A 27,343-nucleotide genomic window follows, 5' to 3' on the forward strand; every position below is an offset into this window, starting at 1 on the left:
AGGATAGAAAACGCAATTATTTATATAAAAATAAAAACAAACAATAATCATTTTTTGTGATGTATTCGTTTTTTTGTAGGAATTAAAAGAAGTTAATTTTTTTAATATAAAATAATTTTTTAATGATTATAAATAGCAAATGCTTTAAAAGCTTTTTCAATTTGGTTAAGCTTTTGGGAAAATTCAGTGCGTATGTAATTTCCAAGAAACGGGAAAATGGTATGATTTTAAAATTGTTGACCTTGAGAATGAGGAGAATTATTGATGGTTTGTGGAATTTATAGTTCAACAAATTGATGTGATCCATGTTTTTATATACGTCATCTTGGAACTACATCAGGTTTGTATGATAAATAACAAAATATTTGCGAGGAATAACTACGAACGTTTTGTAGTTCATGCGTACACATCATTTCGCCCGAAAACGTTAAAAGGCGGGCATTGATGGGTCCATCGGAAGTCGTATGTGCAATCACCAATGTTCCTTAAAATGACTTGTATGTCATATCAGGATATTTAATTTCCAACTTTCTGAGAAAGCTATTCTTGTTCTTAGTATTCTATTGAACATCAAATTAAACTGCTGAAACTAATATTTTTCTTAGTTCTGTTTAAAACAGTCTTTCTATTCCCCATGTTTTGAGTTCTGATATTCGAAATCGCAAGAATTTATTTTTTATGTATATAGAAAATTGGGATTTTACACATTAGGGGGTAAATTCTTCTTATGGAATTTTTTGACGATCACCACATAATCCAACCATACTTTTCTGAAAACAAAATATCAATAATTTCCTGTATCCTCTTCTCTTTCTCGAAGGCAATCTTCTGTCTGAATGAAACCTTTTTCAAGTAAATAACAAATTACTTTGTACATATCAAGTAAACTAGATTGATGATATAATTGTTTAACTTAACTAACTTAGTTAAGATCAGTTGACTTAATAATATAGATACATGATTTGTCTAAATATTATGTATGGGGCATTCCCTAACAAATCAGACGGTCTATACAAAATTTTTTGATTTTTCGATTTTTTTTGTGATGTGGAGTATTCCAAGCCGTGTTAGTCTGCTGGTAATGTATTTTTTTTTTTATTTCTTCCATTTTTAAAAGCAAAGCTTTTGGGAAAATCTATTCATTTCTTTAGGAATATAAATTAGATTTTTAGTAAAACAAAAGAGACGAGTTATATCTAAGATGTTTTGCTAGCACGGCTAACCCTTTTACTTTATGACATTTTTGATAATTTCACCAAATTTACTGATTGATCAGACAAATGACTCCGAAATTTGTCACAGAACATAGGTCATTCCCTTATATATAAGAAAATCAATAACAAATTTGTGTTAGTTTTTCATAAATAGAAAATTTCTGGGATATTTTAAACTATAACTTGTTGTTAAAAATCGAAGAAATTTCATTTATTATTTCAATTTCGCGATTAAATTTGAATTTTACCGAATCTGGAAACATCTTTTGATAAACACTTCTTTTAGATTTTTTGTACGTGTCGATTAATTGTGGAATATCCCAATGTATGCCAAGTTAACTTTAAGTCTTAAGTTAGTTTATTGCAAAGAATGAAATATTAGAAAAGTAGCCTGACACTCTTAGGCATCCAGGATTTTTATATATGCTTAAGAAATATTAAAATATGAACACCAAAAGCATTTCATACAAATACTTAAAGCGTAATATTGTTAAGTCATATGTGTGTATGTGTGAACAAGGGAAAGTTTGTGATAACTTATACAATATATTTAAATCGTAATATTCTTCTGTTTAACTATCATACAGAATTATTATTGAAAAGCTTTGTTGCTCTTCAAGCTAAGGTGTACTCCTACTGCCATTTCCACTGGTAGTAGTTGCGGATATTGATGTAGAATTCCTAACTATAGGAGTTAATGTTACCTGAGGACTTACGCTGACTATAGAAACATCTTCCAAATTTTGTACAAGTTTTGCTGCTGCTTCTGGTATATTATTAATAAGTGAAACAGTTTGTGTAGTTGGACCACTGTTCACATTATTTATTTCACTCGTGGATGCTGAAGATATAGATGGTGCTGGCATATCCTCATCTACATCGATAACTTCCCCATTCACTAAATCCGAATTAACGTAACGACAAGCTGAACTCATACATTTGCAGGAGAAGAACCGATTCTTAATTAATGAAAACTTCTCCCCATAATCGAAGCTAAAGGAAAATATTCCTTAGTAATAAATTAAGATAGATTTTCCGGTATATCTCATACTTACCACAGCTCTTCGCCAGCTTCCACGTCACGACTGGTGAAAAAGGCTATTTTCGGAAACCGATAATCTTGATGCTCATAGAAGACTCTTACTGGTACAATATTCGCTTCACAGGAGTGATTAAAGAAACGACTTACATTTCCATAGTAGTTAGCATCAATACAATGATTATTGCCCAAATCGAAGAAATATGTGTCGTCCATGCGTCGATCGGCTTCCATGTCAGTTAAAATTTCTCCAGTATAGATAGCCACAAAAGTTCCCTTTGGTATATGAACCATGGTCCGGACCCCCCATCCTTTTAAACTTTCTTCACATTCTATAACTTGCAGAGGGATGGTTATGCCATTTTGTACAACACGGTTTTTGCAGAAACGCTGAAAACGTAAAATAAGAATAAAAACAAATTGTTTCTCATTAAAAATTGATACTGCTTATTGAAACAAAATTGTAAAATATTTATTTATTTTTAATAATTTTTTAATATTAATTTTTTTATAATTAATAGTGTCTAAAAATGTTATTTTTTGAAAAAATACTATAGCAACAGAAAAACATCTTACCTTATTACACCCACAAACATCATTGCACTCAAATATAACAGCTGGGTCCTCATAATTGAACTCCGAACTTAAACGCCCCTCGGCTGTATACCAATTTTGTCCTGAAGCTCCCGTACATTGACAGCGATCGGCAGTGATACAGCTAGAGAAAAGAAATAATAAAATACTGTTTTCCCAGCAGCATATTCAATATATTACCCATCCAAACATGTACATATACGCATTTGAGAAACTCTTCGATCTATTTGTACAGAATTTTGCAAAATTATTGTATCAGTGACATAACGGAAATCCGGTAACATTATTTGATCTGATTCTTCAACTGGCATAACAGTATTTTCATTGCGTAGAGCCTGTATAGGACAAAGTTCTCGACCATTGCTTATGTCACCGCAAACAATATGAGAGCGACGTCTATGTAAAGCATGCATTTGCATCTGGAAACCCACATGACGAGCACATTCGGAATTCTCATTGGGAATACAATCATAGGGTAGTTCACCGGCACGATTTTTTAGCATAAGATCAGCACCATTGAATATTAGGAGTAAACTAAGATTTTTACTAGAATGGCGACAAGCAATATGTCTGTAAATTGAAAATATTTCGAAAATATTATTTATTTGGAACATTAAAAGGAAATTACTAATAGGTAAACTTACAAAGGTGTTTCTCCTTCCACATTTTGTATATTGCAATTTATACCAGTTTGTAATAATACTGTTATGGTATCCAAATCATTATTGTGCAAAGCAGCCCAATGCAGAACTGTGTTATTGTCATTGTCGCAGATATTGGCATCAGCACCTTGTTGCAGCAATAAACTAAAAATTGAATAGAATTTTATATTTAGATAAATATTGAAAAACAAAAACCAAATGAGTTTAATATAATAATAAGCGGCACCTGGTACTATGGTGCAGAAGTACATGTACAAAAAATTTGAAATTCGTTGCCCACTCCGATTTTTGCCACATGTCCACATGAATTTTAAGCTACTATTAAACTTCGTAAGAGGAAAATTCCCAACTCTTTTCTCCATAAGAAGTTAGCATAAAGGGCCCAAAATTAAGTTATCTATCTCAACCAAAACGGTGTGGAAAAGTTCATTCGCCCGAACTGAAACATGTACAGTCTAGGCGTGTATAGATTTGTATCTGGCGTTTTCTTTTCAATAGTTCTATTGATCAAGTTCCTTAATCTACGTTGTCCATAAAGCTCGAATAATAATTAATTGTAAATTAAGATGTCATGAATTTGGACGTTAGTTCGACGGACGTCAATGTTTAAGTCTGAGGAATCGATTTTGAGATGAAATAAGTCAAACCAAAAAATAAAACACTTTAAACGAAATTTCATCGGATCAAAATTGTGACAAAAATGTAACCCTCACGTTATACCTCGACCACATAGTAATGAGGGGTAGAACAAGTAAAAACAAAGCTGTGTTCAACCGGGACCTTCTGGAGCCGGTGGAAAACTGGGTGGGTATATAGAAACGAAAACTTTCAAGTATGGATGACACAAATCATCTTCAAAACATGAACGTTTAAATGAGTACTCTTCTTAATTTTTCAATATAATTGCTTTCAATTGCTCGGGTTTATTTATATAGTGACCACATAAAAAAATATATTTAATACAATAAAAAAAAACTTCCATGTTCCAAATTGAAGGAAAAACGTATAAAAATCAATTTGATCGATATGGGCCAGGTTTCGTATATCGATTTGGGATTATGGATTTGACCAAGTTGAATTAAGCTAGGGCGTTTTAAGCATATATATAAGCCGTATTACCATTTTTATGAGTGTAAACTAAATACAGATTAAAAATTGTGACTTCTGTATTCTCGACCAATGAATCTATATTGAGGCTATATCAAAAAATGGACCAATAAAAACATTGCTTTGCATATCTGTTGTTAGACCTTAAAAGCAGCAGATTGAAATGTTTAGACTAATTTCAATTCAAGAAAAAAAAACATATTAAAAAATCGAACATGAGAAACCGCATCCTCAAAAATTTCAGTTTCAAGGCTTTCTTGACTATGTACTCACCTCACAATATCCGTATGTCCCAATTCTGCTGCCCATACCATGGCAGTCCAACCACCATCATCCTGGGCATTTATAAAACTTAAAAATTGCGATATATTTTTACTGGCCTTATAATTGTAGACGATTAACTGCACCAGTTCCAAATTTCCAGTGCGAGCAGCAATATGTAAAACAGTATGACCATCTGGACCCTTTAGAAGTTGAAGAACAAAGATTGATTTTTTATTCCAATATAAGCTTATTTAATGTTAATTCTTAATTTTAAAGTTGTCAATGAATTTCATATCACAATTTTTGTGTATGTGAAAATTCAAAAAATGCATTCACACATACCTTAATAGCCAAATCGGCACGTTGTTGTATAAAAAGATTTACAATATCGTATTTGCCCTCATTGACCGCACACATTATTGCCGTACGCAGTTCATTGTCCATTCTATTTATAAAATCGGATCCAATCCCATTGCACAACAGCAAATAGGCCATTTGTAAAGTGCCAGAAGTGGCAACTAAATGCAAACAGGTGCCATTGAAACATTCTCGCATGCAAGTGGTAACATCATATTTAGAAACTGCAATAAACAACAATGACAATTAGTACAAAGGAGACATTTTGAACATATTGCAAACATTTTACCCAAGATTTCCGCCACCCTTTCTAAATCATCATTTTTCACGGCATAATACATGTCTTTTGTACTGAATTCTGTAAGGGAATTACGAGAACGTCCCCGAGCGGCCACTACATTCATCACTGACTCTGGTATAAGATGTTCGTAATTAATTTTCATATTTGGTTTGAATGACTCACTGGACCAAGCCAATGATTTGTTTTTGTTACTTGCATTTGCACCATTCCCCCTGTTACCAGAGCTGCTGGGTGGTACAAGAGGTCTTTGCGAGGATGAAAATATTGGCACTGTATGGCTCTTCATTGTTATGGTTGTTGTTCGTTCGGCTGTGTCTATGCCGCAATGGGGACACTTTAATACCAAAGTGCGACTAGTGTTCTTCGAGGCAGGTTGTTGGGGATCATATTTAGAACTCAGTACTATGCGTTGAGCACAGGTGGCATGGAAAAAGTGATGATTTTTACACAAAACAAATTCACCCTGAAATTTAAGGAGAAGTTTTCCACTAAATAATAATGCTATAAAAAGAAAATATTTCTCTTACCTGTGTACAAAATATTCCACAACCCGCACAGGAGTTATGGGTGTAGAGCCTTCTTTTGTGATCATCACAGAGGACCAAATATCCAACTCTTTGGCTGGGTCGAAATAAATTGAGTATTTCCCCAGTCAATTGATTGGAACATCCCACTTTAAGGTCATCGATATTGTCTATAGCACAGCAGTATTGTGTCTCTGGAGTTTTGGGAGTATAATATTTGGAATTGGCCAAACACAGGCATATTAAATTGGAATTCTTAGAAGTTGTTGTTGTTGCTGTTGATGTACAGGCGGCTGATGTAGAATTTTCGGCTATAACGGAAGCGTTTAGTGTTCTTAATTGCTTGGAGTCAATCTCTACAGCCTTCTCTGAAGTTTGTTTTTGCCGCTGATTTCTTCGAGTTGCAGTTGAGGTACTCAACGTTTTGCCTTGCTGCTGTTGAGCCACTTGCGGTTGAGGTGGTGTTGACTCCTTCCTTACCCTTAATGTGACACTGGGCTTACCCACTTGTACTCTTTTTGTAGGAACAAATTCCTCATTGTCACTGAGGCTATCATCGTCACTAATTTCATCACTGCCATTACGCCTTAAACCCAACTTTTCAAAATGTTTCTCTTTTTGCTTGGCTAACTTCCTTTGTTGTTTCTTACTGAGTTTCTTATCCTCTGGCGAACGACTCGAGTGCCATTTAGCATTTTTAATCTCGTGCAGAAATTTCTCAATATCAGGGCATGGTTTTCGCAATTGCTCTAATTCCTTGCGTGGCTTACTGAATAGTTTCTTCTTTATTGCACTAGATCCTGATGGATGCTGCTGTTGTGATGAAGGACTATCATTGCTGTTATCGGACTTTTCGCTCTTCATCTTAGTTCCGCTGGATGACGGATTAGCAGAAACAATTTGATGGGTGGGAGTGGTATCGTTTTGTTCAAGTGATTCCCAATTTTGTGCCGTCATGCGTACAATGTTTTTAGTTTCGAACTCATAACGCAATTCATCATTTTCTAGAATTTTTGTTGTAGGCTTTATACGTCTTTGAGATCGCTTCGGAAGTACCACGGCATCTCCAGAACGTTTGTTGCAGGCTGCAGAAGTTGTCGGTGAAACTTGTTCCGAAATATTGTCATGATGTGACGAATGTTTTCCACTTTCATTTTGTATTTTGGATTTACGGCCACGTCTTTTCGGAGGGGTCTTCTCATCAATATGCACCCGCAATGTTCTCCTTGTTGGAGACTCTTCCGTATGATGTACTGTTTGAGAGTTGCCAGTTTCATCATCCTAAAATGTGGATTTCCAACCATTAGTCGTTCGTAATAAAATGGGAAGTTTATAATACTAACCAGAATTTTAAAGCCATCCAAACGATTACACAATCTTTCACTACGTCTCATTCTTTTGCCATCATCATCTTCTGTTTTACCTGACACATTAGCTTCCGCTTCATCTTCGAATTGCTTACGTTTCCGGCCAGCTTTGCGTTCGGCACATGTGGGCGAACTCTGTTGATCCAAATTCGATTCGATGCTTGCCGGTAGTGGAGCTGGGGTAATATTTGATAAGCCTTCATTATCTGATGCCAAAGGCTTCTTGTTGCGCCCTCTTCCACGTTTATTTAGTGATTGTAGAGCCGCCACATTTGTTTTTTCCAATGCGTCTTTTTCTATTGATGTTGAATTCTCCTCTTGCAATGTATTACTACTACCCGCTTTCGACGTTGTTGGCAATTCAGTTGTTGTCATAACAACATCAACATTGTCAGCAGATGAAATCTATGTAAATCAAATGAGTGAGGAATAAATGAGTCAATATTCGACATAAAAGGTAAAATTCGGCCAAAGTCGAAGCCGAATCTCTTGAAAAGTATATTTAAATCAGTTTTGAGTACTTTACTTTAATAACAACATACTTTATTGAACAAATACATAAAAAACGTAAATCAGTACATGTTTTATGTTAGGTGTAAATGTGATTATGTGAATATTTTTAAAATAAGCAAAAGAGAGGTCATGTTTAGGATCCAACATTATGGTTCCCTGAACCGACTCTACTGAGTTAGTGTTACCATACACCAAACATACCTAATTAGTTCACTTGAATATTTGAAATTATGAAAAGATTTTCACATCCATTCCAATGAACCAGTCGACTACTCCAAATCGTTATGAAACCGAATAGTTTTATTTCACAAAATCGTGTGCTAATCATGTATACATAACTGTATAGATTTGTATTCGGCAAGCTACGCTCATTTTTATATTTATAGAACTCTAAATCCACCCGAAACTATTCCCTATTCTGGGATGAAACTTAAGATATTTTTAATGCTTAAGATATTTTTAACTTTTAATACAAATAATCCTCGTCAGCGAGTGATTTTTAACGATTAGTTCGCCTCATGGTGAAAGAAAGTTCCATGGACAGGCATTTAATACATACTATAAAAAATTGATCGATTGCTTTCCAAATTAGTTATCATGTTGAAGTGCAAAAGAAAAACCACTTTCATTTTTGATTGGAAATTGGTTACTATTGTTCGTTACAATAATTTGTCATATTTATATCAATATGAGTTCCACATATCCGAGAACTATGCTTATTCATTTATTTTAGCTTATTTGCATTCCACTTTGGCAAATCATTTAATTTTCGTATTTATTGTGTTTCCGTTTATACAATACGATTCATTTCAATTTCTTGCTTCCACCACCATCGGAGGGGGAACGCAAATTGGGGTGGTTGGGGGGACTCATTTAAAAAGTCAAAAGTCATTTAAGAAAAATAATCATAAGAGGAACGAGGCAATCTCAATCACCATACAACCATACACTTGGTGTTATACTTACATTTTTTGCACCTTTAACATCCCCTGCGACGTTGCCGCTGTCACCGTCAACCTCAACGCTATCGTCGACGTTGTCGTTACCATCTTTTAATTGCTTATTAACTGCAACATCAGTTTCTGCTGGTGCTTTTTCTTCAGTGTGTTTGTTGTTATCGTCATCGAAGGCAGAGTCTAGGTTTTCTTGTTTCTTGGCCAATTGTGTATTGTTACTCTCATTTTTCTTTATCGCAACAGCGCTGCTATCGTCACTACTCTCAACTTTGTTTTTGTTTCCCTCTTCGCTCTCTGCTGGTAATGGTTCTATTTTGCTGCTGATACTGATTTTCTCGACATCTTTGTTTTCTTCACGACAACCAATATCATTGGCGGCTTCAAATGATGGCGCATTATTATTATCCTTCACAGATTTGGTGATATCAACAACTTGTTGTGGTCCTACTTGAATATTAGTCGACGAAACAGACGATGCGTCTGGTGATGTATTCTCAGATGGAGCGTTGGTGGTGCTTGAATTCGATGTGGATGAAGGGGTGGTTTTTTCTGCAGGGGTAGTATGGCTAATTATGTCGTTGTCAAGTTTTTGTGGATTCTCTTCATTTTTAATTTTGATCACTTTTTCCCCTGGGTTAGAACAATTGGGGCTGTCCGTCTCGTCATTTTTCGCCTCTGGTATAGTACTACATAAAGTAGACGGCAATACTTGATGACCTTGATGGTTCTCAATACTGCTACTGTTTTTTGAAGTACACTTTAAGCTATTAACTTGTTCGGACTTTGGGTTTGTCTCACTGGCGTTTTGGGTCTTTTCAATATTTCCTGTTTTATCAGCCGCGGTACTGGCTGAGGAATCCACTGACTTTTCAATATTTTCCGTGAGACTACCTCCACTATTATCTATTTTCTTATCGATAATTTCTGGCTGATTGGCCTGGGGGTTTTCCTCTACTTCCTCTTTTAGGTTTTTTTGTTCTTTTTTTACATCTTGTGGCTGGTCTTGGTCTTCTTTCTGTGTATTTTCAATTTCATCTGATTTTCCATTGCTATTGTTATTGTTGTTATTATTAATTTTGTTCTGAAGTGATTTGGCAGAGGGCTTCTTATCTTTATCTTTGGACGCATACTGATTTTTAGCCAAATTTCGCCACTTTAAAGTCTTGTCGTCGGTCAAATCCACCTCAGCATTAGCTGGGCACTCGCTATTGAACTTACTGGCCATTGTGCTCAGCAGACTATCTAGGCTGCAGTCCGTCATGATGAGTGCGTTCGCTCCCTTTAAATGATTCAATACAAGATGGATATATTTCGACACTCCACAATCTCTGCCAGTGGCTAGTCTTTAATGGAAGAAAAATCTACAAATTTTGACGTCACTTCTTTCTTCGAAATGTTATCAAGTCGTAACACTTGGTTTTTCTTTTTTGTTTGCAATTTTTACAGCTATTTCTTGTGGACACATTTATTTTTGCAATTATTAATTATTTAAATCTTTTTCTTCAACATTCTGCTTGCTGCTTTAACAATCATATATCTCCTCCGCCGCTCACTACATACAACAACAACAACACACAATGGTGTTGTTGTTTTTCCTCATTTGAGATGTGAACTTTTGTTAAATTCCTAATACCACCGTTTGTTTACGAATTTTCACATTTCTGGATGAACATTTTCTATGTTTTATATATTTATTAAGCAATTTGTTTATTTATCTCTCTATTTCGTGCATAATAAAACAATTTTGCTTCACGTTTCTGTGTGGCTGGCTGAAAAAACAATCTACTTTGCGTCTCTTCTTCTTCACTCAATAGAATTTGTTTTCGATTACATTTGTGTCGCTTATCGATTCAGACTTGTCATCAAATCTCAATTGAAACGTTTGGCGATCACGGCAATTAGTTCGTTTGGAAGCCACGCAGTTTTCCGTATCAAAGTCGTGTGGTAGGACATAAACGAAAAATAAGCATTGTTTTTAAACTTACGAAATTTCTGTTGCAAAATTTCGAAAACTTTTAATAATACAACCTATAATATACAACAATCCAAAAGTAATCTAATTCTCTTCAAATTTATACAGAAATATACTTTGTGTTTCTTCTTAATTTACCATTGTAGGAATATATCCGTCATCCAGCTCATATATTAATGTGCCAGCTAGGAACAGTTGTCAGCTAAAGTTAAGCGTAGCAAACATATCCCCAATTTACTTTTTACTAAATAACAGGAAGAGTTTAACGGAGATACATGAAAATGACCGTAAGTTAGATTTGCAATTAAAAATATCCAAATATAATATATAAATAAAACTTGTGTAGCAAACGAGACTGGTTCACTCTTTCAGACGGATGAAAGCTGCTGAAAGAACTAACATTTCCACTTCTGAGTTTTGAGCAATAAGTCATCAATTGTTTTATCAATAAAGGGCACATGGTAAAATCGAATCATAGGCATGCAAATGGCATTCTTTGAGTTACTATGTAAAAACTGTCAGAGCCGTTGTCTCAACAATTTTTTATTATATTTAAATTAATGTCGTACATTATAGTTGGATCAATCTGCACTATTCTATCGGTACTTTACTAGGGTCATCTGGATTTAATGGTTTCTCACAGATGAAACCATACTTCGACGAACATTGGGAGTCGTTCCACCTTACATCTCCATAATGACCAATGTTAACACAACGTTCATCGCTATTATTATAGTTATTGGGCTCATGATCCCTCCAGTTAGTATAGGTAAAGGGATCGTTTGTTGATGTCCAGACAAATTCACGAAATTCCAATAAATCATTGGCTCCGATGAATAAAGGCGGAATTTGTTTGTTGTTATCTTAAAAAAAAAGTACAAATACGAAATATCGCTTAGTAATATAGAGAGGATGTCTGTTTTTTAAGAGTTCGTACTATGAAAAACCTCCACAACAAGTCTATGAACATCAATCGCTTTGGTTTTAGTATCGATAGTGACCAGATTCATATTCCTTTGCTGGCATTGTTTTAAAGCTTCCCACCAGCTATACTGTAAAATGTCCAAAATATAGCAAAATATTAAATGTTTTTTCTTTCTCAATATTCACCTCTTGTTCGGGCTCTAAAAAATATTTAAAATCCTTTATTTCCAAAGTAAATGAAGCTGTAGCTAAAAGCATATTACTCAAGCATATACTGATAATGACTTCTGAACCTCTCATGTTGCTGTTCGAATACTGACTGAATAGTTATAGAGTGAAACTTGAGAATATGGTATGGATTTCCCACTGCAAAAAGATTAAGGGGGTGTGACACTCATGAGTCAAATGCGATTATTTGATACGCAAACTTAGAATATCTCTTTTTTATGAATTTATACACCCACAAAAATAGATTATTTAATTACAAGAGTTAATAGTTTTTCTTGCATCAACCAATATTGGACGCAAATTGGGCATACTGGGGCATAGATAGATACGAATCTCCAGATTTTACTGGTATGCATTTTATTCAAAATTCTGGGCAAGCAAACGAAATGTTCGTTCGAAGAGCTAAAGCAATGTATTGATATATTTCTCGCAAAAATTCCGTCATAAATTCCTATCCCTTTTGTGCATCTATTAGAAATAAAGGATCTAATTGTATTATAGGCATGCAAACTAAATATTCGCTAAATGTGTATACAGGGCTCAATTCGTTTGTGTGCCGATGCTACAGGTTTCCTATATTAAAAAAGTCATTTCACATGAAAACAAAAAATGACTCACAATTTTTTAATTAAATTTGTTGGTTTTTAATTTCTTCACATATAAATCCGAATCTGTTATTACAATTTATATCATTCCATAAACTATCGTCATAGAGGCCGATATGAACACAATGCTCCATTTGATCAAAGTTATTGGGTTCTTCTTGTCCCCAATTTGTGTATTCAAAAATGTGTCCCGTTGAATGCCATATAAATTTACCAGGTTCAGCCAAATCACTTCCACCAATATAAAGTAAAGGCTTTTCTTGTTCTAAAAATATTTTTGGAAAAGAAAATACACATTTGTTATTTATCTGTAGAAATTTGGGACCATTTTCACACGAACCTTTGAAATTTGAATTAATTAGGTCTTTAATTTCTCTAGCCTTTTCAGCATTGTCTATAGTTAAAATGTTCATATTCTTGCGAGTACACTCGGAAACAGCGGCATACCAGTTAAACTGTAATAAGTGATATATGAATAATAATTTGAAAATAAGATAAACACAAAACGTTGTCCAACATTTAAGTTAGTAGGATTTAAAAATTTTCAAAATACCTTATTTTTCGTTTCAATATAATATTTGTTATTTGATGCCGAGGTATAGCCGTTTGCAGTGCTTTCAAAGTCAACATTTTGTATTTCAGTATCCTGTGGAGCTCCTAAACAGCACAGTATCAAAATATAGATTAGAATAGTTGTGAAATATGTTCCAGACTTCATGATTTCCGAATATTGACTGAGTTAATTTTTGTGTTTCCTTTCATTGATTCTTTCTCATTCCCCTAAGTAAGTTATTTTAGAAAATTCGTCATATATATATATTCCCAACATTTTAATTCTTTGTGGTTTTGCAATGTTTTTTTTTTTCTACTTGTTATTATTAGAACATTGTGATATGAGTGTAGAGTATTTTGGCGTAGAGTTAATCAGCCTATTAAATTACGCAATATCCCATGAAGGACAACTACTTTCGTAACAATGTGTAGCCTGTTTCTATGATGATATTAAAGATTACAGTCGCATACGATATCTAATTCATTCATTCTTTCTAGCGTTATATTGACATCCGTGCGATAATTAATTTTACCCTCGCAGAACGAATCAGCTCATAATTTCGAATACCAAGGGTCATATGAACAAATCATTTCAAACTCGCACGGCCAGACTTTTCCCTGATCATTAAACACTTTTTGTTTGGATACGAAAACTTATCGAAACAAATTAATTCAATGCTCTGGTGAGACAAAACATTTCAAAGTTTTGTGTAAATGTATTCTTACTATTCTATTTTGAAACAATTAAGCGTACTTTCTCCTGTGGACAGAGTCCAAAGTGGGCTAACGTGAACCCAATACCTCTCCGGGTCCATAGTTATGAATTTTTTTGTATGTATTCTAAATGTATTATTTTTAGGATGCTATGTGCGATGGGTACTAAATACAATATGTCGTGGCCTTAACATGAATGTTAAGGCCACGACAAAAAGTGGCCTTAACATTTTGTGTTTAAAATCGAAAAGTCTATATGCTGGCCGAAAATAGGACCAATCGGACAACTTGTACTAAAGTAGATTTAAGCCTTAATTTTTTTATTTTATCGTTTGTTAGCTCTCCTGCATTTGGGAAGAAACGGAATAGGTTTAAGGGGTACGAAATATGCACTGTCTATTGCCTCAGGATCACAGGTAGGTGGTGCCGCTTCATTGCCACTCCGGACGGTTGCAACTGTACGCATTGTTTGTTCTCCGTGCTCCAATACCAATTCTTTTGACGACAGACACACTGTTGACTTCTTCACAGGGTAGTGAAGTTGAAGCAGGTTTATAACACATGAAGTGCACCACGTCATCTTTGCCGGATTGGCTTCAGCATCAACCGAAAGGATAAGCTCGAGAAAACTATAAATGACAGCCGTTTCATTCATACTAAGACTAAAAATATTGATTATTATATAAAGTCTAAAGTCGGTAATATTTCTAACTTTAAGAATATTAGGTTGATAACTCAGTTCTCTGAGACTAGATCTTCATTTAAGATTATTGTTGATGCTAATTTCTTCGATACACTGAGTAATACTTTGTAATATTGTAATACTATGATCTAAATACTATGAATGAAATTGATTTTTTCCAACTGCCTTTCTGTTGAAATCTACAACATTTTGTTTATATTTATGTATATAAATGTTAAATATTATAAAAATAAAATGCCGTACACCTAAGTGCAACTATTCTTTCTGAACTGCTTGTGGATCATCTGGATTCAGAGGCAATTCACATATAAAACCATATTTCCTAGAACAATTTACATCGTTCCATTTTGCATCACCATGGAAGCCTATGTGCACGCAGCGCTCATTAAGACCCTTATAATTATTTGGCTCGTTTTCCTCCCAATTAGTATAGGTAAAAATATCACCTTTAGAAACCCATACAAAATCTCGATATTCATGCAAATCGTTTGCCCCTATATACAACTGGGGAATAGGTTTTTTATTATCTGCAATAAGATTTTATTATTGATACATGGTAGAGATCGATTATATTGTGTACATACTTAAAAATGCTTCATTCAAAGCAATTTGCAGATCGTCGGCCTTGCTTTTGGTATCTATTGAGACGAGATTCATTGACTTCTTTTGACATTCTTCAGAGGCTTCTGACCAGGTAAACTAAAAAATGTTAGTGTAAAGAAAAACAATTATTTCCTTTGTTCCAAATAACATGCTGCAAATTTAAAATTTTCCTCAATTTTTTCTCCAATTAAAGTAAAGTAAAGTAGGATTAGGAATGCAATCGATAAATTTTATTGTAGCACCATTAGGCACTTAAGTTTCATTTGCTCCGTGAAGTTCTGATTGTACCCGAAAAATAGGTTCTCACAAAAGGTTCAGCAGAAAACAAAACAAACAATTTTCGGAGTATTGAATTAAAGAGCATTTATTTCAGATAATTTTGTAGATATTTTCAAGTTTTAATAGTTGGAAAATGTAGAGATTTAAATCTTTTTCTCTTTTTATTTCATTTCTATTTCGCGATTAAAATCACGTATATTTTCTATTTCTTTTAACTTGCCTTCTTTTTTGACTCAATAAAATATTTAAAATTTTCGGTTGTGAAAATTTTTGGATCAATGAGAGCAGCTTGGGAAAAATTCCATAATAGGGCACTGATAAGTAAAACACTAAGAGGTTGCAATCCTTTCATCTTGCTGTTCAAAAACTGACTGTTGTTGTACTGGGTATTCGCGATGTGGTTTGTCTGAAATTGGCGTTGCCCTTGGCGCTTTTATGTTTCATACAAATGCCACAGATAAACCAAGATTAGGTTTGTGTAATAGGTGAGTTCTTATTTCAAACTTTACAAACTTTGAGAGCCTTGCTTGAGTGTCTAAATATTCGTATGCACATTTAAGACGGGTATTACGTTCGTGATATAGCTAGAGGAAATTTGATTTCTGTGCAACTAATACATTTTCTTTATACATATATTTTTTAATAATTAAAAAAGAAAGTTGTAGTGCTAACAAAAATTTCGTACAAATAATTTCAATGGTAACTAAGGTAGAAGAAAATGTTCATACAAATAGAATGAACTACGACATAGTTAAAGGTAAGTACTATGTTCAGTTTTCAAGCTGAAAACCATCTTGTTTTCACGGTTACTTTTTTGAATCAATTAAGTTAGAAATATAAAATATTCCGCATTCAATCTCTTTGATCTTTTCCTTCCATAATTTAACAACACTTAATAAAAATGTAATAGTATCGTATTCATATATATTTTTGTATTTTTAATTCAGCGTTTTGGTGGAAACCCCGAATTTAGTACTCGCCTTAATATGGTAATGATTTAGCGCCAATGATTTTTTTTTTAATTTTCATTTTTGCTTTTATGAGAAGGAAGTATTTTAGTTTACTTTTTTCTGTGTTAATTACCCAACATTTTACTACACTCAAACAAAAGTGAACTCTCCAGGACACTGCAACCAAACTTAACTCTGTTTCAGTTCATGGAAATGTTTTACTTAAATCTAATATGAGAAAATTTCTTTGACTTTAATAAAAAGGGGGAAATTACACACAAATGAAAGATTTAATAATTTTCCACAAAATAGCTTAGAATTTCTTAAAATTCTTTTCTTATTATTTAACCACTTTGTATCTAATGATATATTAGCAACTTTTAACTCCAAGTTTGTCCTTCAATTATTTCTTTAATAAGTGAAAAAAAATAATAATTAATATGTCAAATAAATTTTCTTGAATTTGTCGAAAAATATTTGTACTCAATTCAAAACAGGCAGTAAGTGAAAAGTTTCCCCGGTTCACTGTTTTGTTTAAGTGTATAAATAGATTTTAGTAAGACCATTAATTTACTAAAATATATCGCTATCATCATAGAGGATGTTGAGTTATATATTTCATTTATATATTTTTTTAACTTAGATTTTTGCTTCGAAAGCTAAACATAGTTCTAGCCTTTATGAATCAAGTGCTTCTGAATTTTATTCCCTTTATTGTAACCGAATTCAAAATTATGCCTTTGGAACTGCATCTGGATCATCAGGATTTAAAGGTAATTCACATATAAAACCATATTTCCGGGAACAATTTATATCATTCCATTTTTCATTCCCATGAAATCCAATGTGAACACAGCGTTCATTGAGTTGCTGATAATTATTTGGTTCACTATTTTCCCAGTTAGCATAAGTAAAAGTGTCACCTTTGGATATCCATACAAATTCTCGAAATTCGACCAAATCGTTTGCCCCAATATACAATGGAGGTATTTTCTTTTTGTCATCTGGCAGAAATTAAAAAACAAAAAAAAAACGATTGTCGAAATGTTAAAAAATAAAACTAGCTTTTGAATTCTTACTGAGAAATGCTTCATTCAAAATTATCTGAACATCTTCAGCTTTAACTTTTGTGTCAATCGAGACCAGGGTCATTTTCATATTTTCACATTCCGCCACAGCTTCCGACCAGGAATACTACAAAAAAAAAGTACAAACTCCAATATTGTGAAGTTGAGTGCTTTTTTGTATATAATTACCTCTTGTTTGGTCTCTAAGAAATATTTAAAATTTTCCGTTTTAAAAATATTTGGATCGTTGTCGTCATCGTCAGTAGCTATCGCTGAATTGCATAGGAAAATGCTTACTACTACAATGGCTAATGTTCTCCATCCTATCATCTTGATGTTAAAACACTGACTAGTTCTGGATTTTATTGGCACGAGTTTATTGCCTGGAATATACGATGGTTTTATAGATCTCATTTTACTCTATATATGCCAGTAAATTTAAGATAACAACAATTGTAGATGTTTCATAATGGGGGGTTTCTTATTTCCATAAAATGTTGTCTCCTGCTGCATATGCAATTTTCCTTGAAGTTTTTTTCAGTTATGTTCAAAATTAGCTGCATGTATTGGACTTTACCCCCTGTTAATGATAATTAATTGCACTAACTTGACATTTAAGCAAATAATAAGAGCCACCCTAACATTTGATATAAAAGTTTAGAAATGTCCATGCAAAATATGTCTTGAAACAAACAAAAACGATGTTAGATAAAATTCTATACTCTCACTCTCGTTTAGTTCTCTGCAAAGAACCACAGTCGGAAGTCAATCGCAAGCTTTAGCTCGCTTATCGACATTCATGAAGTGAATGCGTTCGCAATGCCTTATCAATTTCGAAATTTCTTATTTGAATATTTCCTCTGAATTTGTTGTATATGAAAATAATTTAAAAATTAGCAGAAAACCTTTTGGAGGAAAACACAGCAGTCTGTTTGGCTGAATTATCATAATGGACTTGAAACAGTATTTTCTCGCGACTACCCTTGCATGACGTGTTTGTTCAAATTATAGAATTTAATATTAAGGCAAGGTATTTGTAGCCTCTACACCCAAAGAAATTTGTTAGTAGGGACAGCAGAAAAGTCTGCTAAAACAGCAGAAAGTCTGCTGAAAAAGGGACAGCAGTCACTGTTTGCTGAAATAGCGAACATTTCCTGCTATTTTTTAAGATCGATTACACTAAAACATGTTTTATTTTGGCTAAAACAAACAAAAATGTCAACTTAGGAGCTATCCTAACATAATTAAAACAATATTTTATGAATATCTATAGTATTTGACCAAAAATCTGAATATTTATCGAATTGAGGCATAACAGCAAACAAAATGTTTGCTGATCGTATTTAGGAGATTGTAGGTATATTACAGTGCAAAAATATACCACAAACTACTTTTGGTTCTTTAATATGCTTTGGGGAAAAATTTATAACCTAAAAATTTTATAAATTGTAGTTCACTTGGCCCTGAAGTACAGAAATATAACAGCAGACATCGACTGCTGTTTTTAGCAGACTTTTTTCTATGAGTGTATATAATATTTTTCACCCATTTCAACAAATATGGCAATTAAACGTGCAAAATATCAGCCAGATCAGTTGAGATTTAGGCATAACTTTAGGGCTTTAACTTTCACCCTAAGGCTTTTTAGAAACAAACATTTTCTGCCTATTCGGGCCATCTATTGTTTTCAGAAGCTACAGTATTTTTAAAGATAGAAAACTTAAATGGCCAATAACAAGACATAATTTCATTTGAAATGGGTTTTAAGAAAAGTTTTCAAAATGGTTGTATACCTTTTGTATTTTTAAGTAATATTTCATATTTCACATATATTTTGGTTTTTATTGGTTTATATTAAGTTTAATATTAAAAACAAAAAAGGACAATTTATCAATATTGTACAGCATGACTATGAGATCAAATATACAAAAATAATAGTACAAGTTATAATTTCCATTAAATAATCTGTGATGATATAAATACATAATACCAACATTTTAATTGATGTAATACAGAAATTCAAATAAAAAATATATTTCGTTATATACCTAAGACATATTTCTATATTCGCTAATGACTAATGTGCTTAACGGTCAAAAATAGTGAATTGGTAACATTTTTATCGATTAATTTAATCGATTTTTCGATCTCGTGCAATCGAAAAACTTTAATTATAGGAGTCATAGGGCGGCCAACAAATTCACAGAAACAAGTTCGTGGTTAAGGTGGGTATAATCTTCAGAGTACCCATCCCATTAAATTTAACAAAAGAAAAACAAAGTTCTTCATGCAGCCTTGTATTCTTGGGTATAATGTTCTTGTTTTTCTTTCATAAGCCGTGACGGATTAGAAGAAAATATAGTACTCTTTACCCAGGACATGTCCAGAGAAAGTGCTCAAATAGTTATAAATATTTACTGCTGAGATTACACTAGTTTACAAAATAATTTTTTTCATGTACATTTGATGAGAGGTGACTTCTTATGTATTTTGTTCTGCTAAATTCAAATATGAAGATTAAATGTTTTTATGGAACTGTTTTTCCCGTTATTTTTTCACTAAACAAATTATATATCGAGCTAGAAGTGTTCGATTATATCGCTTGAATGCAGGGTATTGAGATGGCGAACAAACGTGTCTAATTGGATCTGTGATAAGTTAAGTGGTTCAAAATATATCGATGAAAATAGGGCGAATTTTCATAAAAATACAGTGACTCCTTGCCGCTAAAAAAGTATATACCGTTGAAAAAACATCTGGTTTCTCTTCATGTTACTAAATATGATACTTAACGTAAGAAATAAGACCAACTCGACCGGAAAATGAGAAAGTTATAAGCAATTGAGTGAATAAATCCGATGTCAAATCATGCAAATATGAGCCACTCACCCACACAAAAATTTATTTTTGTGTGGCCAAGTGGCATTTTTAGTGTGGGTGAGTGGCTCACGCGATTTTCTCAACTTGAATATTACCCTTATCCTGGTTGAAGAGTTGTCCAAATTTAGTATTTTGCAGACTATAGTGTTTATTGGGTATAGGATCTTACCTATGTTCGCTTTTCGCGTTGAAATTTTCGCGGTTACTTTAATACAAAGCAGATAGATTAACTCAATTGATGTGCAGTTTCTTGTTCCTCTAGATTTTGGCAAGGCTTCACAGGAATATCCTATCAACCTTATCCTGTCTTTTTGGTGTTTTCAATATGATATGGCATCACTGTTTAAGCCCAAGATTATCGATAACAAATATTTATCGATTACTCCAGTCATCGCAAAAGTACAAATTCTCAAATTCTCTCAAAAAAATTATTTCAACTTGAACTTTTGAAGAGTATCGGTGTTCGCGTCGCGGATGTTTTTTTATTGTGTGAAAAAAAAAATAATAAACAATATCTGCCAGGGGAATATATATTTCTTTAAACAAATAGTTATTTGCAGTTATAATCCACAGATCAGAAATAAAACAAATAACCGCTAGTAAAATTATCAAAAGTTAAAAAGAAAAACAAGTGCAAAAATAATATACACAAAATCGACAGCAATAACAAAAACACCCTCTAACGTTGAGGAAGAAGAAGAATACAACAAAACGGGGGTTGCTGAGAATCCCCACCACAAGTACCCACAGTGTTTGTGTGATTTCAGTATCGTATGTGGTGTCGGTGAATCAAGTGAAAAAGAAAAAAAAACAAAAGAATAAAGAGTGGAAACTAAATTGTAAATAATTAAGTCAGTGATAACATTAACATAATAGCCCCGAATAAGTTTCATAAACAAAATATTGGCGATAACATTTCATTATTTCTACTTGGCGTGATATAGTAAAGAAACAAGTGTGAAAAGCCCGAACTTTTGTTTATTTAACTGAGGGTTTATTTGGGCCATGCGTGACCTCGGTTCGAAAATGGCCGAGCTTAAATTTGAGGCTCCTTTGGCAAGGATGGATGAGACCGATGACTGGGCCGGTTGTGATTTCATTTCCAATCAAAATACCATCAATGACTCATTGAACTTGAATCTCAAAGATCCCTTGGCAGCCCAAGAGAATAAAATTCGTCTACTAGAGGAAGCTGTAAGGGATGCCCATGTCAGCAAGAATGGTGGATATACTTCAGCAGGCAATATAAGTCCCAATTGCAATACTATGCTTAGCGCCGAGATGTCTACTACTTTGGATGGGGCCAAGGGTGCCTCCGATGCCACAGATAATTTTGGTGAAGAAGCATTTGGTGGCAGTCTAGAAGATTTGGTCAATACGTTCGATGAAAAGATTACCAAATGTTTCGGAAATTTCGAAGAGAATGTGGAGGCATTGGCACCTGTTCAAGTACGCAGTCAGGATGAAATAATGAACGAATGCCAGTAAGTAAAACTTTGGAGGATTATTATTATGAATAATTCGTTTTGTTTTTGAGTTGTCCTTTTGATGTATTCACCAAAAGTTTTGTTACACCTTGAGCTCCTCTCGTTTCTAGTCCCATAGAATGATGAACTATCTCACGCACTTGACTTCATTTCATTTATTTGTCACTGATATACCCCTTCCTACGTTGAAAACGTCCCTTGAATCAATCCACGATGACAAAATGAAAGATATGTGTAAGAAGGGAAGAAATTCAGCGCCTGCGCTTGGCAAATCCTAGACCGTCATAAATGTCTGTAGCTTACTGCAAAAGGATAACGACGTAATCGTCATTTACTACACACTTCACTGCCTTGGTCCCGGCATTTTTCACTCTAGGATCATTTTTAGAACCCTGCCCATTTTTCATGTTCCCATTAATGGAAGGAAATCAAACATTTAATTGATTGATATCGATTTTAAAGGAGGGGAAAATATGAAATCTATTTAAGTAAAAGAAATTGAAATTCATTTGATGGTTTGAAAATAATTGAGGTCTTGTCTGTCGCTCAAGTAAAAACAACAGGCATAGGAATGATGGTACTTTTTCCATTGTTAAATTTTCCAAATATATTAGCCTCAGGATTTAGGATTTTGCTTGCGAAAATTAAACCATTTGTCATGTTGTTATATATTCAACCTAAACTAGAATTTAAATTGACCTTCTTTGCGTTATATTACAAATACAAGCATGAATTAAAAACAATCCGATTTTAGAACTTTTGGAAATGGAAATTTCCCATAATATTTGAAAAAATATTCCAACACGTATGTCTTCTGGCGTGGAATTCTGAAAAAGTGAAGAAATATTTTATTGCTGTTAAAGTTTTTTTTAGTTTTTCAAATGAAATCTCACATATCAAAACTTCTGAAGAATTAACGCGAAATCAATTCAATGTATGCTAACTTCTGCCTATGACAAACCCAAGAACACTTTTATTGCTTTTCTGGATAAATGAAGTTAATTTGTACCACTACACAGTTTTTATATGGCCTTCTATAACACGATCACAGGATCCACTGTGAAACTATGTTTTTCACTTATTTTTGTTTCTGTGATTTTGCCCAGTCCATCTTTGGTCTATCTGCTTTGTTTCTACATAATTCAATTTTGACATTACATCTCGTGTTCAGTTCTTACAAAAAAAAAAAAAAAATATCGATGATGTCAGTTCTATGAGGGTACTTAAAAGAATTAACATTTCACGCACAGTAAAAGACAGTGTGAATGTAAAAAACACACATAGAAGAGTGGAATCAAGTGGCTTTTAATTTATAGAAACGTACCCGCTTGAGCTGCAGGCAAGCTGCGAAAGTCTTGAAATCCACCAAGAGCAAAATAAAATTATACACTATACAAGACAAAATAGTACATTTATGTGTTCAACATAAAGGGTCGACAGTATGACAAATAGTACATGAAGGGAAGTTGCCGCTTTTGCTTTTCTACCCCCACCATTTAATAATACGGCAGTTGGTGGTCCCATTGTCCAATTGTAGCTTGTATGTTGACAAATATGTACCGTACCAATGTCCGCCATGTACGTATAATACCTATATATATATAGGATTACTACGATAGTGAATGAACGGAAGAGTAGCTTAGTTCTAAAAGAGATAGTCACGACGATGTCACACAAACTAATAATCACAATTTAAATACTTAAACAATTTTTTTATTACACATGGTCTGAATCAACGACGAGTGAATAGTGAACAAGTGTATGATGAGGCAAAACGAGGAAAACAAATTATGAATACGTTCGAAAATGCAATCATCAATTTATATGAACGAATAACAAAATGTATGTAATGATGTCATGAAAGTTTACGATTAACTAGAATATGAGCCTGGCCATCATATAGGGTCATGTGAAAACGGAAGAGATGAAAAAAGATGCGGATATAAAAAAGAGATAAATGACTTAGAGGTCACTGATAACATATACAAAATCTTCATAACGGGAATTGGGTTATGAGAATTTAAAATTTATAGCTATAGAAGGTTTATCTTTGTTATTGGTACTATTTGTAAAATAAACAATTTCTTTTTACTAAAATTCTATCATCTTCTGATTCACAAAGACCTCAATACTATAATCCCATATGTCTTATAATACATGTTTTGTATGTTACTTTCTTTATAAGCTATAGCTATTTAAAATTCTTTCTTTTAGATGATGATTTCGTCTTTCCCAATTACTTTCATTGCATGTTGTTCAATAATAACAATTTTATTCACTTCTCACAATCTGCAACTCACAGTTTCGATAACCTCTTGGTCATCTTTCCTCGCTCTCTTCCCATGGCAAATGCCCTTGCAATTGAAACAAGTTTTTGAATTTATTTTTTAATGGGGAAAATGCATGCATGTCTTTATACAAAACATATTGATTTTCCCCATAATAGCTACAAAAAAATAATAGATTAAATCGACTGAGAGCTGATTTCTTATTGATTTTTTTTTCTAATTTGGAAAATTTGGAAAACTTGATGTTTTTCAATTATAAAGGCCATTAAAAATAAGGTAGTCATTTTTCTTATTTTCGACTTAGCATACTATTACATGAAGGGAGAATTTGATATGCATCATCTCGAATATACTATGTATTTAAAAAGAATCAAGTAATAAAAGCCCCAAGTATATTTTCATAGTAGATGCAATTTTTATAATCAATGAAGCGATTAAAATGTCAAATGCACATTCTTGTTATTGGAGAACATATTCTTGACACAGAGTGCAGATGAATATTATGGGAAATGTACTATGAAAATCGCATTTTATTAAGTTTTTTGTAGATATTTCTTAAAAAAAAAGAATGCAAAAAATGTTTACACTTTTTTCTAGCTGTAATAGGTTTTGCTGTAACTCATTTTACAACCTAGGCCAAAAGGCCCATTACCCATGATAGAATATATATATAATAAATTTTCCTAAACTAAAAATATACAGTATTAGTATTACAGAATTAGTATTAGAATCAAAGATACCCTCTGTCATTATCCTAATCAAAGAATCGGGTTGCACACATTGATAGGAGAGAAATTCACCTCCTGTAGTTTCGCAATGGAATGGTCTAAGTGAGCCTGAACTTTTGAGCTTCCACTATACCTAAACTAACCTTGCAAAACGTATTACTAAGAAAAATCAGATAAACCAAAAATTGGAGATTGCTATTCTTTTACATTTTTTTTAATATGTGTCATTTTAAAATATGTAATATAAAAATTTTCTCACTAAGAAACAATAAGAAAAATCAAAAATTGGAAATGACTAATTTTTTTCTACTTTTTTAATATGTGTCGTTTTAAAATATACTTTTTCTTATGAACAATCTACACATTTAGTTGTAAATCGCGTGCAATATTTTATTGATTGTTACAGAAACTATACATTGTTTGTTTTTATTGCTTTCTTTTCACACACACTTTTCTTTATATAACTTTCAATATTTCTTGGCATCCCGAGAAAAACACGAACACAGCATACCAAATTTATAATGGCTGGGAAATTTTCTTGAATAAAATTTTTGAGAAAAAATAAAAACAAAAGAGAAAATATGCAAAAATATTCGAATATCCCAGCTACCCTATATTCATTGGCTTCAGTTATGCGCTAATAATAAAATTTTCAATAATGAACAAAAATTCAGTGAAAAAAAAATAATAATAATAATCGCTATGGCTTTAATTTGAGGTGGTAATCAATGTGCCATGGCGAACACGACACAAGTCTTCCACACAACATGTGTTTTGTGCGAAATAGTAATTTTTTGTTTCCTCTTCGATAATTTTTAATTTATGATAAGGCATTTTTTATTTTCTATAGGAGAATAAAATCGATGCCACGCTCTTCCTTTTCGTAGTAACGCCTACATTAAAATGTGTTTGTAATTAAATCTGGCAGATCACAGGCAATGATGAAGATATTTGTTTTTGTTTACAATTTGATTGATGCTGCGTAATGTTTCAAATAAAGAATTGAATCCGTTGGGTGTCATATACAAAAGCGATATTTGCCGACATAAATATGGGCAATTGGAAATATTTGGCATTAAATCACATTAATGGCTTTTGTAGGAAGGCATTTAAGGTGGGCTAGATTTTCAGCGTATACATGGCCATCTACATTTCCAGCAATATGCGTATTAATTTTATATAAAGTTTTTGGATATTTTTCCTTAGTTTTTGTATGATATTTTTAATAGACCACTTTTCAACATGTTTTCAGTTTTTTCACTTTTCTTGTTATTGAATATTTCAATAGTTGCTAAAAAAAACTACCCTTAACAATGGGGGATAGCCCACAATACGAATATAAAAATTGCTTTCATAGCTTTTTTCCAATGCAACAGTAAGCCAACAATTCACCCTGTTTTCCCCCACATGGACCCAAGCTACCGGCCCAATTTACAAAACAAAATATTATTGTCATATACAATGGGGTGAAATTCCATCTTCCCTTGGCCCACATCAAATGGGGTGGACAAATTTATAGTGCTTTTTGCTGAAATACTTTGTGCACTGCCGGTTTTTGTTTATATTGATAGGAAAACAGAAAAACTGGGGAGGTTTAGACTACGGAGCTCTCTTGACTCTGGGCCTAGCTTAAAATAGAGAAGGGGGTTATTTATGGGTACAGTAAAGGATTTCATTACTAATACACCAAATGTTACCATGACTACCAGTTGAATATTTGTATACACATTTGTGTCTTGGGGATACTAGCCATGGTTTGATGACGAACTGGATTCCATTAGGGAAGCATATTGGCTTGCTGTACTTTGTGTTATGAATGTTGTACGTGTTATTTTCGAACGGTAGGTGGTTTATGTATGCTTGATCAATATTTTAAGGATTATATAAAAGTTGAGCCTTTTCCCAAAGTGGAGCACAGTCGACTACAAAGATATTCATAAGCAAGAAAATTAAACTAAAACCTTCCTTGAAAATAATTGAATGAAGCAATGCCATTATGGAATACCAATTTATTTATAATCATTATTTTGAAATTTATTAAGACCCTATTTCTTAATTAAATAAAAAACGTGAAGAAAAATATTATTTTGGATATTTTCTATAAAAATGGCATTTTGAGAGAAAATGTTAGGTATAGTGTCAGCCCAACATTTCAGGCTCACTTAGACTATTCAGTCCATTGTGATACCACAGTGGTGAACTTCTCTCGTATCACTGAGTGCTGCCCGATTCTATGTTAAGCTCAATGACAAGAGCCCTCCATCTTATAACCGAGGCCGAACGGCGTTCCACTTTGCAGTGAAAACACTTAGAGAAGCTTTGAAACCCTCAGAAATGTCAGCAGCAGTACTGAGGTGGGATAATCCATCGCTGAAAAACTTTTTGGTGTTTAGTCGAAACTGGGTTCGAACCCACGACTCTGTGTATGCAAGGCGGGCGTGCTTACCATTGCACCACGGTGGCTC

At 33.3% G+C, this 27,343-nt stretch overlaps 6 protein-coding genes across 6 annotated transcripts in view; 1 reads left to right on the plus strand and 5 right to left on the minus strand.

Annotated features, from left to right (window-relative positions):
* Window positions 1-96: 96 nt before the first annotated feature.
* On the minus strand, window positions 97-10,678 carry G9a (histone-lysine N-methyltransferase G9a). The gene is made up of 11 exons (XM_075303235.1): window positions 8,909-10,678; window positions 7,406-7,834; window positions 6,066-7,343; window positions 5,527-6,001; window positions 5,223-5,461; window positions 4,890-5,080; window positions 3,492-3,653; window positions 3,028-3,417; window positions 2,830-2,971; window positions 2,270-2,643; window positions 97-2,207 (listed from the first exon to the last, which is right to left on the minus strand). Exons 1-11 carry the CDS (start codon window positions 10,157-10,159, stop codon window positions 1,835-1,837), a joined length of 5,304 nt encoding a protein of 1,767 aa, XP_075159350.1. The 5' UTR covers window positions 10,160-10,678; the 3' UTR covers window positions 97-1,834.
* A 684-nt stretch (window positions 10,679-11,362) lies between these two features.
* Window positions 11,363-12,102, minus strand: LOC142231611 (lectin subunit alpha-like). The gene is made up of 3 exons (XM_075302237.1): window positions 11,981-12,102; window positions 11,808-11,922; window positions 11,363-11,733 (listed from the first exon to the last, which is right to left on the minus strand). Exons 1-3 carry the CDS (start codon window positions 12,092-12,094, stop codon window positions 11,462-11,464), a joined length of 501 nt encoding a protein of 166 aa, XP_075158352.1. The 5' UTR covers window positions 12,095-12,102; the 3' UTR covers window positions 11,363-11,461.
* A 534-nt stretch (window positions 12,103-12,636) lies between these two features.
* Window positions 12,637-14,054, minus strand: LOC142231608 (C-type lectin 16-like). The gene is made up of 3 exons (XM_075302235.1): window positions 13,181-14,054; window positions 12,968-13,082; window positions 12,637-12,892 (listed from the first exon to the last, which is right to left on the minus strand). The coding sequence occupies exons 1-3, from the start codon at window positions 13,343-13,345 to the stop codon at window positions 12,651-12,653; spliced, it is 522 nt and encodes a 173-aa protein (XP_075158350.1). The 5' UTR covers window positions 13,346-14,054; the 3' UTR covers window positions 12,637-12,650.
* Window positions 14,055-14,758: 704 nt separating this feature from the next.
* Window positions 14,759-16,883, minus strand: LOC142231610 (C-type lectin mosGCTL-1-like). The gene is made up of 3 exons (XM_075302236.1): window positions 15,699-16,883; window positions 15,181-15,295; window positions 14,759-15,123 (listed from the first exon to the last, which is right to left on the minus strand). The coding sequence occupies exons 1-3, from the start codon at window positions 15,828-15,830 to the stop codon at window positions 14,852-14,854; spliced, it is 519 nt and encodes a 172-aa protein (XP_075158351.1). The 5' UTR covers window positions 15,831-16,883; the 3' UTR covers window positions 14,759-14,851.
* Window positions 16,884-17,032: 149 nt separating this feature from the next.
* On the minus strand, window positions 17,033-17,924 carry LOC142231607 (salivary C-type lectin 2-like). The gene is made up of 3 exons (XM_075302234.1): window positions 17,685-17,924; window positions 17,508-17,622; window positions 17,033-17,432 (listed from the first exon to the last, which is right to left on the minus strand). The coding sequence occupies exons 1-3, from the start codon at window positions 17,907-17,909 to the stop codon at window positions 17,161-17,163; spliced, it is 612 nt and encodes a 203-aa protein (XP_075158349.1). The 5' UTR covers window positions 17,910-17,924; the 3' UTR covers window positions 17,033-17,160.
* Window positions 17,925-20,809: 2,885 nt separating this feature from the next.
* The window catches only part of Unc-76 (fasciculation and elongation protein Unc-76), a 59,698-nt gene continuing 53,164 nt past the window's right edge, over window positions 20,810-27,343 (plus strand). Inside the window, exon 1 of the mRNA XM_075302238.1 lies at window positions 20,810-21,859. Coding sequence (XP_075158353.1) covers window positions 21,381-21,859 — 479 coding nt within the window. The 5' untranslated portion in view covers window positions 20,810-21,380. The remainder of the gene's footprint in view (window positions 21,860-27,343) is intronic.

Source organism: Haematobia irritans, chromosome 3 (assembly GCF_050003625.1).
Source record: "Haematobia irritans isolate KBUSLIRL chromosome 3, ASM5000362v1, whole genome shotgun sequence".
NCBI lineage: Eukaryota > Metazoa > Arthropoda > Insecta > Diptera > Muscidae > Haematobia > Haematobia irritans.

Coding starts and splice junctions, on each gene's coding strand:
- LOC142231607 (XM_075302234.1), bottom strand. CDS start 17,909: ATGAGATCTATAAAACCATCGTATATTCCAGGCAATAAACTCGTGCCA. Junction 17,623..17,684: donor TCTTAGAGACCAAACAAGAG/GTAATTATATAC, acceptor TTTTTTTTGTAG/TATTCCTGGTCGGAAGCTGT. Junction 17,433..17,507: donor TTTGAATGAAGCATTTCTCA/GTAAGAATTCAA, acceptor AATTTCTGCCAG/ATGACAAAAAGAAAATACCT.
- G9a (XM_075303235.1), bottom strand. CDS start 10,159: ATGACGGACTGCAGCCTAGATAGTCTGCTGAGCACAATGGCCAGTAAG. Junction 5,462..5,526: donor AAGGGTGGCGGAAATCTTGG/GTAAAATGTTTG, acceptor TGTTTATTGCAG/TTTCTAAATATGATGTTACC. Junction 2,644..2,829: donor ATGTTTGTGGGTGTAATAAG/GTAAGATGTTTT, acceptor TTACGTTTTCAG/CGTTTCTGCAAAAACCGTGT.
- LOC142231608 (XM_075302235.1), bottom strand. CDS start 13,345: ATGAAGTCTGGAACATATTTCACAACTATTCTAATCTATATTTTGATA. Junction 13,083..13,180: donor ATATTGAAACGAAAAATAAG/GTATTTTGAAAA, acceptor CACTTATTACAG/TTTAACTGGTATGCCGCTGT. Junction 12,893..12,967: donor AATTAATTCAAATTTCAAAG/GTTCGTGTGAAA, acceptor AAATATTTTTAG/AACAAGAAAAGCCTTTACTT.
- LOC142231610 (XM_075302236.1), bottom strand. CDS start 15,830: ATGAAAGGATTGCAACCTCTTAGTGTTTTACTTATCAGTGCCCTATTA. Junction 15,296..15,698: donor TTATTGAGTCAAAAAAGAAG/GCAAGTTAAAAG, acceptor AACATTTTTTAG/TTTACCTGGTCAGAAGCCTC. Junction 15,124..15,180: donor TTTGAATGAAGCATTTTTAA/GTATGTACACAA, acceptor ATCTTATTGCAG/ATAATAAAAAACCTATTCCC.
- LOC142231611 (XM_075302237.1), bottom strand. CDS start 12,094: ATGAGAGGTTCAGAAGTCATTATCAGTATATGCTTGAGTAATATGCTT. Junction 11,923..11,980: donor TTTTAGAGCCCGAACAAGAG/GTGAATATTGAG, acceptor GACATTTTACAG/TATAGCTGGTGGGAAGCTTT. Junction 11,734..11,807: donor TGTTGTGGAGGTTTTTCATA/GTACGAACTCTT, acceptor TTTTTTTTTAAG/ATAACAACAAACAAATTCCG.